Source organism: Aedes albopictus, chromosome 2, assembly GCF_035046485.1.
Source record: "Aedes albopictus strain Foshan chromosome 2, AalbF5, whole genome shotgun sequence".
NCBI classification, from domain to species: Eukaryota; Metazoa; Arthropoda; class Insecta; order Diptera; family Culicidae; genus Aedes; species Aedes albopictus.
This window is the reverse complement of record NC_085137.1, coordinates 153,726,837-153,741,850: the sequence shown is the minus strand read 5'-3', so window position 1 is coordinate 153,741,850 and position 15,014 is coordinate 153,726,837. Positions and strand designations below refer to the sequence as shown.

At 45.7% G+C, this 15,014-nt stretch overlaps 2 protein-coding genes across 2 annotated transcripts in view; both read left to right on the top strand.

Annotated features, from left to right (window-relative positions):
• LOC109420928 (adenylate cyclase type 10-like) overlaps positions 1 to 15,014 on the top strand; it is a 78,866-nt gene that overhangs the window by 61,149 nt on the left and 2,703 nt on the right. The window contains exons 11-17 of the mRNA XM_062850628.1: positions 40 to 521; positions 5,962 to 6,102; positions 6,220 to 6,373; positions 6,474 to 6,609; positions 6,677 to 6,701; positions 6,761 to 7,032; positions 7,096 to 7,256. Of these exons, the coding sequence (XP_062706612.1) occupies positions 40 to 521; positions 5,962 to 6,102; positions 6,220 to 6,373; positions 6,474 to 6,609; positions 6,677 to 6,701; positions 6,761 to 7,032; positions 7,096 to 7,256 (1,371 nt within the window). The remainder of the gene's footprint in view (positions 1 to 39; positions 522 to 5,961; positions 6,103 to 6,219; positions 6,374 to 6,473; positions 6,610 to 6,676; positions 6,702 to 6,760; positions 7,033 to 7,095; positions 7,257 to 15,014) is intronic.
• Positions 9,049 to 9,925, top strand: LOC109412659 (serine protease SP24D-like). Its single transcript, XM_019686291.3, has 2 exons — positions 9,049 to 9,297; positions 9,363 to 9,925. Exons 1-2 carry the CDS (start codon positions 9,077 to 9,079, stop codon positions 9,901 to 9,903), a joined length of 762 nt encoding a protein of 253 aa, XP_019541836.3. The 5' UTR covers positions 9,049 to 9,076; the 3' UTR covers positions 9,904 to 9,925.

Here is a 15,014-nt window from a genome sequence, read left to right as displayed (position 1 = left end):
TCGTTCCTAAAACAGGCAGTATTCTCTCAACGTCTTCAGCGCAATCCACACCATGAGCAGCGGAAATCCCGGCTGGATGAACACATTCGTAATGTCTTTGAAGCAAAGCGGGCTGCTCCGGATTACTCGAATGGGCTCGATCGAGGCCCAAGCCAAGGGATATGTCTTTTGCGAGTCATCGTTTCTAATACGAAGTAGTGCGCGGTCTACCATCTCGTTTCGGATGAGTGGTGCCGATTGGGATCTGTTTGAATCCTGCTCGGATGACGATCAAATGTATCCCTTTGTGCAGGCGAATTTCTCCAGCAAACTGGTGGATGTGGCATGCTTGAAGGGGGAAATCGATACGCAAAACTATTTTCCATCGTCCTGTTTGGATGCGTTTCATCTAATGCTGTACGATTCACTTTCGTCGTACGAACAGTATGTGTGCAAGTGTGCCGCCGTTTTGGGCGAGAAATTTCTTAGAGTGGCGCTGATATTCGTGATCGCTCAGGATAACGAACGGGATGTGGCTATTGGTAAGTAATCTTAAATTACTATGTACTCATTATTATTTGCAAGCTGCAACTTGTAGTATAGGCAAACCATGGAACACATTGAACTTGAATGAATCTAAAGTTTTCTCTTACAGGGTTTGTTCATGATCTAATTTAAGCCAATTATTTGTGCAAATATTTAACAAGTATCTAACCATAATAGAATAGGTGGAATAGATAAAACTATTTCAAGCCAGACTCGATTACCCGGGGACTTGAAAATAAGGATAGCCCCAATTTCACTGATTCCTACAACAGGAACAGTCTTCTGAAAATTCCTACAGATATTTTATCTGGAGATCCCCCCAGGAATTTCTTTCCTTGGTTACTCCAGAAATGAGATCTGAATTTGCTTCAGGAGTTTCTGATAGGAATTTCTCCAAGAAGTTCCTAATGAGGATTCCGCCTTGGATATCATCTATGGATTTCTCATTTTTTTTTTTCATAGATTCCTTCTGACGATTCCTCCAGGAAATCCTACAAGAGTTTCGTTTGGGATCCAGCGATTCGATCAAGGGTTTGCTCTAAGAACCAAGATTTCCAGAAGGAACTTCTGTGGGATCCCACAATAATTTTCTGAATGGGTTTCAGAAGCAACTGCAAATAACTCGTAGAAGATTTGCATAAGCAACGACAGCGAGCTCCCAGAAAGAACTTCTGGTGGATTTGCTGGAGTAACTTCAGAAAGAATTTGCAAAAGCGACTCCTGGGCATTTTCCGGAAAAAATCTTCTGAAGGGTTCCTAAAAGGAGATGCCGAAGTATTCCCAAGAGGAACTCTTGAAGCATTTCAAGAAAGAAGTACCAGAAGGAGTTCTCTGTGGGTTACTAGAAGGAGCTCCTGAATGATTCGTAGAAACTACTTCTGGAGAATTCCTAGGATATACTCTTGGGGGATTTTCCGAAGGAACTCTTGGATAACACGCAATCCTGGAGAAATTTTAAAGACGATTCTAGTGGAAATCCAACAAAAGCTCATAGAAGAATGCAAGATCCTAATTCCAGAAGCAAAGAATACCAGGAGGAACTCTTGGAAAAAATTTTGGATGAACCCCAGAAGTATTTCCCGGAAGAACGTCAGATGGAATTCTTTGAAAAAGGAAGATGAAGCTTCTGATAAAATCCCAGCAAAAAACTTACAGAAGAATATCAGTAAAATTTTCTGAGAGAATTTCAAAAGGAATAATCTTGGGAAAAATTGCAAAGATACTTGTGGCAAAATCCTCGATGAAATTTCAGAAGGAACAAGTAGGTAAATCTCAAAAGAAACTCTTGAATCTTAAGGGAATCTCTTGGTTAAAACCCGAAATTATTGCTTTTTTGATTTCCGATTCTTGGTGAAACTCCCTACGGAGTCTTTGTGCAAAACCTAGAGGAAAAACAAACAGGGACACCTAGGTTATTTTCAGAAGGAACTTCTTATGAAATAGCAGGAGGAATTCCTGGAAAAAAACCCAAGGCAACAGAAACTATTTCTTCGAAAACTTCTCACCGAATTTCGAGAGATAAGTAAACGGAATGGTACGAGATAACCTGGAGAAATCTCAGACATGTTTTTGAAAGAATTCCCGAAGAAACCCCTTGGAAAAACGTAACAGTAGAACTGGAAGTGTTACACGAGATTTTTTAGAAAACAATCTTGAGATTTACTAGAGGTTTCCCAGACGACAGTTCTAGAGGAATAGAAGATTCATCTATGAAGAAATTGCTGGAGAAATCTCAGAAGTAACTCTTGGAGGAATTTCTTCTGTAAGGAAGGAAACATATCGTTCTTTGTTAAGATATAGAAAACGTTCCGGGTACCAATTGCGTTATTCTGGAATGCGTTGCTTCGGGTAATGGAGCAGTCATATGCGTCGCGCTTGTGTTCAACAAATTTAGACAATTACCGTCAGTGTACCAGTAGCCGCTCATGACCCAATAGCCGCTCACTACCGCAAACATCAAGGTTACACGTATAAATACACTCTTATTGGCGCGTATATTCATGGACAACATAAATAAGATGTGGCACGGTAAAGGCTGGGTATGCTGCGCAATTCAGATCCCATTGTGATCCACTAGCCTCAGCCCAGCAACTCCTATCCCTACCTCCACGCGGTACCGGCCAGAAACTATGAGCAACCTTAGGGAAGATCGGGTAACCAACCCCGGTGGGAACTTTGGTCGTAGGCTGACAGGGACATGTTAGGGACGGCTGATCTACGTCCGAGTGTCAGGGAAGGACTCTAAGCTCAACTGTGCACTATGGTCCTCCGGAAAATAGGGGGTTGGTGTCAGGCCCTACGAGCCAGCCGTAAACAACCATTGTAACAGAAAATCAGCAACAGAATAATAAGAACCGAGACCAACGGCAACGACCCCAGCGAACAAAAAGGACTTGCGATTAGAAACCTCGGTACGTAGAATTGCCGATCTCTTAACTCCTTAACGCTAATCTCTTAACGCATTCTCGCCGATCTACTGAAGGACCGCGGGTTCGGCATCGTAGCGCTGCTGGAGGTGTGTTGGACAGGATCCATGGTGCGAACGTTTAGAGGTAATCATACCATCTACCAGAGCTGTGGCAACACACACGAGTTGAGAACAGCTTTCATCGTGATGGGTGATATGCAGAGGTGCGTGATCGGTTGGTGGCCGATCGACGAAAGAATGTGCAGGTTGAGGATCAAGGGCCGATTCTTCAACTTCAGCATAATAAACGTGCACAGTCCACACTCCGGAAGTACTGATGATGACAAGGACGCATTTTACGTGCAGCTCGAACGCGAGTACGATCGCTACCCAAGCCACGACGTCAAGATCATCATAGGTGATTTGAACGCTCAGGTAGGCCAGGAGGAGGAATTCAGACCGACGATTGGAAAGTTCAGCGTCCACCAGCAAACGAACGAAAACGGCCTACGACTCATTGATTTCGCCGCCTCCAAAAATATGGCCATACGTAGCACCTTTTTCCTTATCGTTACACCTGGAGATCACCACAGCAGACGGAATCTCAAATCGACCACTTTCTGATTGATGGACGGCACTTCTCGACATTATCGACGTCAGGACCTATCGTGGCGCCAACATGGACTCCGACCACTATCTGGTGATGGTCAAACTGTGTCCAAAACTCTCCGTCATCAACAATGTACGGTACCGGCGGCCGCCACGGTACAACCTAGAGCGACTGAAACACTCGGATGTCGCTTCAGCATACGCGCAGAATCTCGAGGCCGCGTTGCCAGACGAGGGCGAGCTCGATGAGGCCCCTTTAGAGGACTGCTGGAGTACAACAAAAGCAGCCATCAACGACGCAGCCGAGAGCACCATCGGGTACGTGGAACGGAATCGACGGAACGAATGGTTCGACGAAGAGTGCAGAACGGTTTTGGAGGAGAAGAACGCAGCGAGGGCGATAATACTGCAGCAAGGGACTCGACAGAACGTGGAACGTTACAAACAGAAGCGGAAACAGCAGACTCGCCTCTTTCGGGAGAAAAAGCGCCGCCTGGAAGAAGTGAAGTGCGAAGAAATGGAACTGCTGTGCCGGTCCTGAGAAATACGGAAGTTCTACCAGAAGCTCAACGCATCTCGCAATGGCTTCGTGCCGCGAGCCGAAATATGCAGGGATAAGGACGGAGGCCTTTTAACGGACGGACGTGAGGTGATTGAAAGGTAAAAGCAGCACTTCGATCAGCACCTGAATGTCGTGGAGAACGTAGGCACGGGAGGTCACGGCAACATAGGAAACATCGACGCCAGTGCAGCGGAGGACGGAAATGAACCAACTCGTACACTAAGGGAAGTAAAGGATGCCATTCATCAACTCAAAACCAACAAAGCAGCTGGTAAGGATGGTATCTCAGCTAACCTCATTAAGATGGGTCCAGAAAAGTTGGTCACCTGTCTGCACCGGTTGATAGTCAGGATCTGGGAAACCATACAACTACCGGAGGAGTGGGGTAATCTGCCCCATTCACAAGACAGGCAACCATTTGGAATGTGAGAACTTCAGAGCGATCACTAACTTGAATGCTGTCTACAAAGTGCTATCCCAGATCATCTTCCGTCGTCTGTCAACTAAAACGAATGAGTTCGTGGGAAGTTATCAAGCTGGTTTCATCGATGGCCGGTCGACAACGGACCAGATCTTCACTGTACGGCAACTCCTCCAGAAATGCCGTGCATACCAGGTCCCAACGCATCACCCGTTCATCGACTTCAAAGCGGCATACGACAGTATCGACCGCGCAGAGTTATGGAGAATCATGGACGGAAAACGGTTTTCTCTGGAAGCTGACTAGACTGATTACAGCAACGATGGACGGTGTGCAAAACTTAGTAAGGGTTTTGGGTGAACTATCCAGATCATTTCGAATCTCGCTGGGGACTGCGACAAGGTGATGGATTCTCATGTCTACTCTTCAACATCGCTCTGGAAGGTGTGATGCGACGAGCCGGGCTCAACAGCCGGGGAACGATTTTCACAAAATCCGGACAATTTGTGTGCTTTGCGGACGACATGGACATTATTGCCTGAACATTTGGAACGGTGGCAGAGCTGTACACCTGCCTGAAACGCGAATCAGTAAAGGTCGGACTGGTGGTGAATGCCTCAAAAACAAAGTACATGCTGGTAGGCGGAACCGAACACGACCGGATCCGTCTGGGTAGTAATGTTACGATAGACGGGGATACTTTCGAGGTGGTGGAGGAATTCGTCTACCTCGGATCCTTACTGACGGCTGACAACAACGTGAGCCGTGAAATTCGGAGGCGCATCATCAACGGAAGGCCCGACTTCCGTTGATGATGCGCCTCCGAATTTCACGGCTACGGGCTCCAGAAGAAACTGCGGTCGAAAAAGATTCACCCACGCACCAAATGCACCATGTACAAAACGCTAATGACACCGGTGGTTCTCTACGGACACGAGACATGGACCATGCTCGAGGAGGACCTGCAAGCACTCGGAGTTTTCGAGCGACGATCTTCGGCGGTGTGCAGGAGAACGGTGTGTGGCGAAGAAGGATGAACCACGAGCTCGCTGCACTTTACGGCGAACCCAGGATCCACAAGGTGGCCAAAGCCGGAAGGATACGGTGGGCAGGGCATGTTGCAATAATGCCGAACAACAACTCTGCAAAGCTGGTGTTTGCAACTCATCCGATTGGCACGAGAAGGCGTGGAGCGCAGAGAGCACGATGGGCGGACCAGGTGGAGTGTGACCTGGCGAGCATTGGGCGCGACCGAGGATGGAGAACGGCAGTCACAAACCGAGTATTGTGGCGTACTATTGTTGATTATGTCTAATATGTGATATTGAACAAATAAATGTATGTATGTATTATCGTTTCCTAGTATGCGTGTCACGATCTAGACCTAGTTAAATGCCAAGTCACTTGATAATTAATTTATATTGCAAACCATTGCAGCCATCCAAAAGTTGTTCGACCTTCAAATATTGTCCTGCGCCATCGGTGACTTCTCTGCCGGCTTCAGTCTGTTCCAGCGAAACGTCAACACGGAAAACTTGAAGAAGAGAACCTGCGGATGCATCAAAGTCCCAGTCACAAGTACGGTGTTTAACACTCAATTCGAACTGCCTGCCTGGTAACGCGGGTGGGCAGATCCAGATCAGTGTTCAATAAAATGCCTCCTTCCGTTTCGTTTCTTCCATCCATCCATTGCAGGAGCCTGCCGTGATCTGCCACGCTATGCAGCGTGTGGCTATTCGAAATTCAATTCTAATCAATTCCGCCAGACGGTGTACAATTTGCTCACCGAGGAGCAGAAAGTCGAGTTCCACAGCCGAGCGCTAACGTTTATAGAACGTGAAACGAAGAAGTAAGTTCTCGCGTAGCCATTGAAGCATAATGCGTCACGTTAGGCGCTGTGCACTTAATCAGCATGAAGCGAGTCCTGTGTATTTTTGTTTGTTTCCTAGATGCGCTACTTGTGGAGGCGGGCCATTCAGCAATCTGCTGTCCAGTGACGATCAATTCGATGTGCTAATGGGATTCAAGCGGAGGCGAGAATCCGATGTATCGTACCGGAATCTACTGTTTAAAAGCGGTGCAAGCGTAAGATTTTGCTTTGCAGGACGTGTAACACGTGATCTGGTATTGTAGGGTCATTCTTTTATTTCAGGGGTTTTCCGTGCATTCGGACAAACGTAGGTTCACACTATCTGATGTTTCCGCTTACCATCGTAGTTATGATATCCTCCATCAGATTTCAAGTTGCTCAACTGCTTCAGTGCCCCGAAACCGTCTCCATTTACCGCCAAGATCCCGATCCTAAGCTATCGGGAGTACGATTTTACCAAGTGCCGCTGCTACATGACCCTGTACTCGATGTACAAAGAAATTGTGTACCACAGCAATGGGGCACGGATGGCCGAGAAGCACATCGAGGCGCAGATCGAATGGTCCAACTGCTGCATGAAGGTCGCCAACATTCCCAAGGCCATCCAGATGTTGGAGAGCGTGCAGAAGCAAATAAAGGTTGGTAGAACTGATGCAAGCTTCAACAAGCGTACAATTCATTTTGTTGTTCAACTTTTGTAGGACATCGACAACTTTGATAATATCGCGTTTGTGGCGTATCTGAAAGGTCGATTGTACACTCTGTTGGCGATGTGCAGATATGAACTGAAACAGTACACCCTTGCGACGGAGTATTTCTACACGGCATCAGAAGTCATGGGAATGCCGTTTCCAAAGTCGACGTAAGTGTTCAAAACGTGTTCAGCGATATTTTTTTTTATCTTTTGTGTCTGATGTGAGTTTGGCAGCGTCCATTTATTACGTAACGCTAAAATCGAGATTTATCAACCCCATCTCCCCCCACCGTAACGCTTTTTTGTATGAAAACCCGAAAATTTTTGTATGGGCCGTAACGCTCGCTCGTACTACCCCCCCCCCCCTCCCCCTAGAGCGTTACGTAATTTGTGGACGGCGCCTTTTCTCAGTTTCACCTTAGCATATTATTTGTTTTTGACGCATTTATCACTAGTCTGGCTTTTGCTACTTCGTGTCTCAAACATTGACAAAACCTATAAAACTTCACCAAATGCTGTTAGCCCGAAAATCACTCCCCCGCGAAAAGCAATACCACGAACATATCGTTGAAGTCAATGAACTGGTGGTGCGTTGGAACCTGGTATTTATGGCATATCTATGGAGTATTTGTGCCGTACGGCTAATTTTATCTGTTATCGAGCGGCCCTCGATTAAACCGACTCGATAATTTCCCCCGAATTCATTCACCTTAGATGAAAGACAACGGAAGATGATCTGGGATAGTGATCGCTCAGAAATTCGCACATTTTAGTCTGTACCCTTTCTTGTGAGTGTGGCAGCATCCCCTCCCCCCTTGTAAGATTTTTTGTATGGAAAGCCAAATATTTTTGTATAACGCGTAAGATTTCTCAAACTCCCCCTCCCCCTATAAACCCTTACGCAATTAATGGACAGCCCCTAGCTGTTCGATTTCTCAAATCTTGACAGGTGGTCAGCTTTTCCGGGACCATTCTGAGCTCTAATGTGATACCATCCTTCCCAGCTGCTTTGTTGTTTAGGAACTGTTTGATGGCATTCTTAGCTCATTGGACATTTCCTCCACTGGTACTGCCTTGCTCCCCCGTACTCCGCCGTCAATATCCCTGCAGATTTCGGTTTATGGCTCAAAGTCCTTACAGGATGTGTTGATCTTCTGGTAGAATTTACGATGTCTTGAGAACGGAATAGCATTTCTATTTGCTTTTATGTGTTCCGCTTTTTTCAGGCCACACTCTTTCTCCTGAAAGAGGAGGGTCTGCTGCTTCCGCTTCTGTCTATATCGTTTCACATTCTGTCGGGTTCCATGCTGCAGCATTACCGCCTGCGCTGTGTTTTTCTCTTCTGATCTGCACTGTAATGATGTAAGATGTACCGCATAGAAAACTTTTATAGATACACAAATCTTCAGCTTTCTAAAATATAAAATCAGATGAATCACCAATTGTTGCACGACTAAAAGCGCACCTGTTGGTGCACACCTAATAAGAAAAGCAAGGTGCAACAATAGGAGATTTTCACTAACTAGAAAAGTTTCAAGCTTCTAAGCTTTTGCTTTCATTCTTAGGATTGTAGCGATGTTAGATAAAAACTTACCATGCCTGTTAAGACTACACAGTTGCTGTAAATTCAGTTGTAAGCTTCTGCGATAAGCTTATCAATGGTTCACAATTTAGTAAGCTCCATTTTCTCATTTCAACAAACGTATCAATCGGGAGTGTGATATGATACTACGTTTCACTCATAACATCACTTGAAGAAGATTTTAATCCAAAGACCACTTGAGGAAGATTAGATGATGATTAGAAAACAATGATAATTTAATACTCAAGAAGCGATTCACCAATCAATGCCATATCAAATTTACAATGCACGTGTTTATTCTTGAGCCTTTCGAACCAATCGAAACTATATAAAACACACAATGTGCTAAAATAACCGCTCCTTCAGTATCTGAAACCGCACGTGAAACGAATATCTTCTCCGGGTAATGGAACCGTTCCTTCTCTTGCTGTTGGCAGCCGCATTTTTCGGAGCAGTTGCTCCGTCACCTGCCCGAAGGATCGTCGGGGGCCAATTTGCTGAGAATGAGAAACAGTTTCCCTACCAGGCGGCGCTGTTCGAGCACGACGAGTTTAAGTGCGGAGGATCCATCATCGCCGAAAAGTGGATTCTCACGGCTACGCATTGCATTACCGAGCCCGATGGAACGTAAGAACAAATTTTTGGGTGCAGGTGTATCGTAAGACTAATTTTCAATTGATTTTGCTTTCTAGAAACACGCCGACTGATTCGCTGAAGGTTCTTGTTGGTTCCCACCATCTCAAAAAGGGAGGCAAAAAGGTGAAAATTGCGAAAATTATTCCTTACGTTGATGATGACTATCCTAAGATCAAATACGATATCGGACTGATCAAGTTGGAGGAGGCGCTCGTGCTTGATACAGCAATTCAAACGCTAGAGCTCTACCGCGGCGAGTTGCCAGTTAACGCAACGGTCACCATTTCTGGTCATGGAAAAACCGGAAGCGGCGAACCAATCTCCGAGGTGCTCAAGCACAACACAATGATCGTGCTGAGCGAAGGTGACTGCTCCAAAGAAGTTGCCAATTCTGGTTCGAAAAAAATCTTCTGCGTGAACAATGCCGTTGATAATGGCGTTTGCTCTGGAGATTCCGGAAGTCCTGCGGTCTATGAGGGAAAGCAACTTGGTGTTGCTAACTTTGTGATGGGAAAGTGTGGATCGGAGCGTCCAGATGGATATGCTTTTGTGCCATTCTTCGTTGACTGGATTGAGAAAACGATGGAAAAGGAGTGAAGCTGTGGGCACAGTATAAATTGCTAGAAGAAAAATTATTATCGTCTCCTGTTATCTTTTTTAAAGAAATTATTAGCTGCTATTAGGTTTTGCTTAAGGTAGTGTACAGACTGACAAGGAATTAGCTCAATAGCTCTCGATATGGAACTTCCTTCATCCTGTCATGTTCCCCCTCCTTTTGTAGGCTCATCGTTTTCAGCAGTCGCTGGTTTACGTCCAGCGGGGTCGATATTGAATTACTCGAGCAATTTCTCGATGTACCGCTCATAGTCGATGGAAATAGCGTCGTCGGCCCTGGTGACTTGCAGTCTCGGAATCTGTTTGACTTAGGTACTTCATCCGGAATTTGTCGCACAACTACTAATTCACATCGTCGACCAACCCTCGATCGTTGGAGAACAGAACAAGGTAGTCGTGTAGACCGTCGATAATGATCTTACCATTTTCCATCTTGTAATATACACACGTGTCTTACTTCGAATCCATTCATCTTAGCTTCTGGTCCAGCTTAATGTTCCATACTCTACTGGCCTGCTTAAGTCCGTATTGCGCTTTCTTCAGTTGGCGGACCTTAAGGTTGCTCCGTGTATCTCCTTACCGTCCAGATCGCCATCTGGTACACGATGAAATTCAGCTGCGCGACCAGCGCAAGGAGGTGTCGAATGGTGTAGTCCACGCCACTCCTTGTATTTCAGAAAATCCATCTATCACAAGTCCTGCCTTATAACGTTCAACTGTGCCATTTGGATTGGTTTTGACCTTCAAGGCCCACTTGTTCTTCTGAGCTTTCCGTCCCTTAAGAAGGTCCACCAGACACCTCTCGCTCGCGCTTAACGCATCCAATTCTGCCTCCATTGCTTCAACCCATCAGTCCCAGTCGCCCCAGCTTACCGCTTTTTGCAGCATATCTGAGTCCTTGAATACCTCTGGAATGTATTCCGGCGAGAGCTGGTGGCCGTTATCGAAAGAAAAATTCATCTTGCCTTGAACTGGACGCTCCAAGTCACTCTTCCCAGTGGCGTGTTGTATTCTAACGATTCCAACAGCTTATAGACGTCATTATTGTACTGTCATGCTCCCTATCTCCGCTTATGATTTCTACGTCTACGGCACAGGGAACAGACTTGCGTAAAACTTTCTAACGGTCATATCAGAGTATGTCGTTATGCTCCCGTTGCGTGGCGCTAGCATCCCATCACTTACACTGTTGTGTTGTCATTTTTGTTTCCAGTGTTTGTCGTTTTTGGCATATGAGCACTCGTGTTGCTTTGTTGGCTAGTGCGTTTTAACGAAGAACACTGCCATCGTGTGCTCAAATCGAGTTTATATGTCGGGAAGTCTCCGTTGATGGCGTTGAGGTACACTCAAATCCTTTACACGGTAAAAAATCTGCACTGTGATATGAACCGATTGGCACTTGAATTCGCACTACTGTTCAATCAGTTTGTTATCAATTACATATCATTTGTCAAAGAACATCCAATGCCTCTTCAATTTTAATGGAACTTCACATCAATTCGATGTTGACCATGTTTTGATTTCAAAACTAGAATTTAAAAAAAATATGTTCAGCCGCAGCCAGATTCGATACCAGGACCTTCAGAATCACGATCAACTGTTTTACCACTACACTACTTCACATCTATTGGAGAGGTGTGAATCGAAGCGAAGCACTTTCTACCACCTGTCATCTATATTTACTTTCATGCCCAAAACAGTCATTACCAAATCAACAGCTTTTCACTTTGGATCGTATTGATTTTTACAGTAGTGCAAATCTAAGGGATTTTCAGTTGATTTCTCCGGTGGGTTTGTTTTGGTCCTCAAATCAACACTGACAGCATTGCGATCTCAAAGGAAAAGCACTTCTAATCATGTTGATTAGGACACTGAATAGTTAAGGGATTTTTCCCTTACATTGAGCGTGCAGAATTTTTACCGTGTACACATGATTTCGACGTACTTTCAATTCGAGCTTAGGGTAAAAGGGTATAATACGCCCCACCGGGGCAAAACGCCCCCCTTCATTTTCTAGCGATTCAAGCGCTTTTTGCATACGGGATCGATTGGAAATCTTAAAAATTGATGAATAATTGCCATCAAGCTGGTCCGTTAGTTGATTGGTACAGAAAAGCAATAAAAATATCAAAAAGTCTGAAATCGAGGCTTTTGGCGTAATATTTTACCTCTTGCAAGCTGGCTTCATTGTAAACGAAGCTAGTTCTGTTCGCTTATGTTATTTTGCAACTTTTATGCAGTTAAACACTTGTTGAAAGGCCCTCCTAGGATAAGCATGTGGTAGAATTATCCCCTGGTAGAGTTTTATCACGGGGCTGGACGTTTTTCTTTTGATGGGGCGTATTGCCCCGTTTGTTTTGATAAGGTAAATTTTGGAACGTTTTCGGAAAACGTTTCAAAGGTTCCATAACCGCCCATCCAGAGGTAAAGTTCTCATGCAACACTTCACTGACTTTAGAAACAACGATTTGAAGTGGACAATAGATGGAATAAGGCGCCAATTTTAGATATATTGCCATTTCTGCTTAGGGGGGGCATATTATACCTGTTTACCCTAAACGTCTGTTCTCTGTGGTCATAATCAGCCTGTTACTCGTTGACCTTGGTGACCAGTTGCCCGCCAACCATAATCTCTTGCTGACCAATTCTCGGGAAAACCAGCAGTTCGACGGTCGCATCGGAAACTTAGCACCTAACACTCATTCAGTATGACCACATCCCGACTTTCGAAAACTTGATTATTCTACGGTTGAACATTCGATAGGCCTATGAGCACTCCTGGAAGCCGAACAGGATGCACGGTTCTGACTTGGAGCACCATTTCGCATGCTTCACCTTCGGCACGTAAGCCTCTTAAATTTCGGTAATCGTAGAATCCACAAATCCGGTTTCCGTCCCGAAAACTTCTCGTAAGGATGGCGCAGATACCCTTCGTCGGTGACCGGATGATTAAGTGAACGGCTGGCAGCGCCGCTTCCGCCTAAAATCGTTTGTCAATCTTCCTGTCGAACATCAGACTTTTCGTTTGCCCCTGAATTGTTTGGTTCATGCGCTCAGTCATCGCCGTAGTCGGTTCGCAAACACTACAGCTTCTTCCCAGTCTGGGCTTCGGAGTAGGTCTTGAACTCCTTGTACGCTTCGAACACATCCTTCTTGTTAGCTTTTAGAAAATAAACGAAGTCCATTCTGTTTGCATCATCGATAAAGAAGACGAAATACTCGTTCCTGCCAAGAAAAGATCGTTCTAATACCCCGAACACATCCACGACCATGCACGACCTCGACAAGAAGGTTTGCCTTCGTGCCACTAGATTTGCACGGTAACTTCTAATGCTTCACCTCGATGCAAGGGACACAGGGTGATATCGTTCCGCCTGAGATGTTCATACTGACCAACATGCCAGGTAATCGCTTCACGCTATCCACGTTAAGGTGCCCTAGTTGCCGATACCAAATCCCTAGACTAGTGATTGGACTTGTCACACACGCGCTCGGTTGACCAACCTGGTTCAATCGATAGAGCCCGACATGATTCCCTAGAGAAATTCACGCAATAGCCCTTCTTGCAGATTCTACTCACTCTCTCTCTCTCTCTCTTCTTGGCGTAACGTCCCCACTGGGACAAAGCCTGCTTCTCAGCTTAGGGTGTTCTATGAGCACTTCCACAGTTATTAACTGAGAGCTTCCTCTGCCAATGACCATTTTGCATGTGTATATCATGTGGCAGGCACGAAGATACTCTATGCCCAAGGAAGTCAAGGAAATTTCCTTTACGAAAAGATCCTGGACCGACCGGGAATCGAACCCGTCACCCTCAGCATGGTCATGCTGAATACCCGTGCGTTTACCGCCTCGGCTATATGGGCCCTCAGATTCTACTCACGTAAAGCAGATTTACTGCGAGGTCTGGAACACAGAGTACGTTAGAGATATCTAGACTACAGCACTTACTTTCCATATCAGCATCCAGCTCGACGTTCCCCGTGGCCAAAACTGCTATTTCGGCAGCGTCTCCCACAAATATGGACTGTGGCCAACCAGAACACTCTCGTCTCTGCACATGTGGTCTCCGGAACCAGAGTCCAACATGCACTCGTCCAGTAAGTTCCGGTTATAACACGTCAAGAGCTTCTTCTTCTTCATGCTCCTAGAATTCTTTTCGGTCTTGGTCGTCGACTTCTGTATACACACCGACGCGTAGTGCCCAAGCTTCTCGCACTGGAAATACCTAATGGGCGACTTGTATTTCTTCGTAACAGTCGCTAGTGCCTCGCCAACTTCCCTCCTTGCATCACCGTTCGTCTTCCATAAGCCCACGCCGCGTTGTCGTCACGGCCCTTCAGTTTCTCCAGGGATTGATAAGACGCACTGCTGCACGGAACACGCTGGCGGAACTCTCTTACTTCTTGGTTTATCCCGAGAGTATGTTCCCTTTTGCCGCCGGAACCGATAGCTCGAGCAAAACTGTTTGACGGTAGTCCGTCCTCGACCGGAAATCCATCTTGAGCTGGTGGGGGTGAATCTCCTTTCTTCACTTTTTGCTTCACTTTTCGGCTTGTTGTTTGGCCGGTTGCCAGACTACACCAATGAATAAGAGCTATTCTGGGCCCATAACCTGGTCGAATGAAAAACGTCGGACCAGGTGTAGTGACTAATAAGGAAGGATTTTTTTTAGGGTAAATAAGTCCATTGCTTATTATCTTAACCCTAGTAGGTTGTTGGGATCAATATGACCCAGATAGATACGCTGAACGAGCACTACGCCATCGTGGTGCGGAAATCGAAACATCTCAGGAGGATTAACACATTTGAGTAGCGACTCTATCTGAGGCCCTTTTATATTTTCACAACTCAAAGAATTTCTACCAATCGCTAAAAGATCAGGAAACATTATGGGTTCTACGAAAGCCAAGGATGTTCAGAGGAAACAGCTCAAAACTCTGCAGGCGAAGGGAAATTACGCGGGAGCGCGCTCGACTGTCTCCAAAACATGCGTCTCAGAAAAAAAAACGAACCTGGGCAACACAGGTGGTATAAAGACTTCTCCAACGTTCAACTTCATCAAGAAGCACTGCTGCTCAGAGTAGTTCAAC

Coding starts and splice junctions, on each gene's coding strand:
- LOC109412659 (XM_019686291.3), top strand. CDS start 9,077: ATGGAACCGTTCCTTCTCTTGCTGTTGGCAGCCGCATTTTTCGGAGCA. Junction 9,298..9,362: donor ATTACCGAGCCCGATGGAAC/GTAAGAACAAAT, acceptor TTTGCTTTCTAG/AAACACGCCGACTGATTCGC.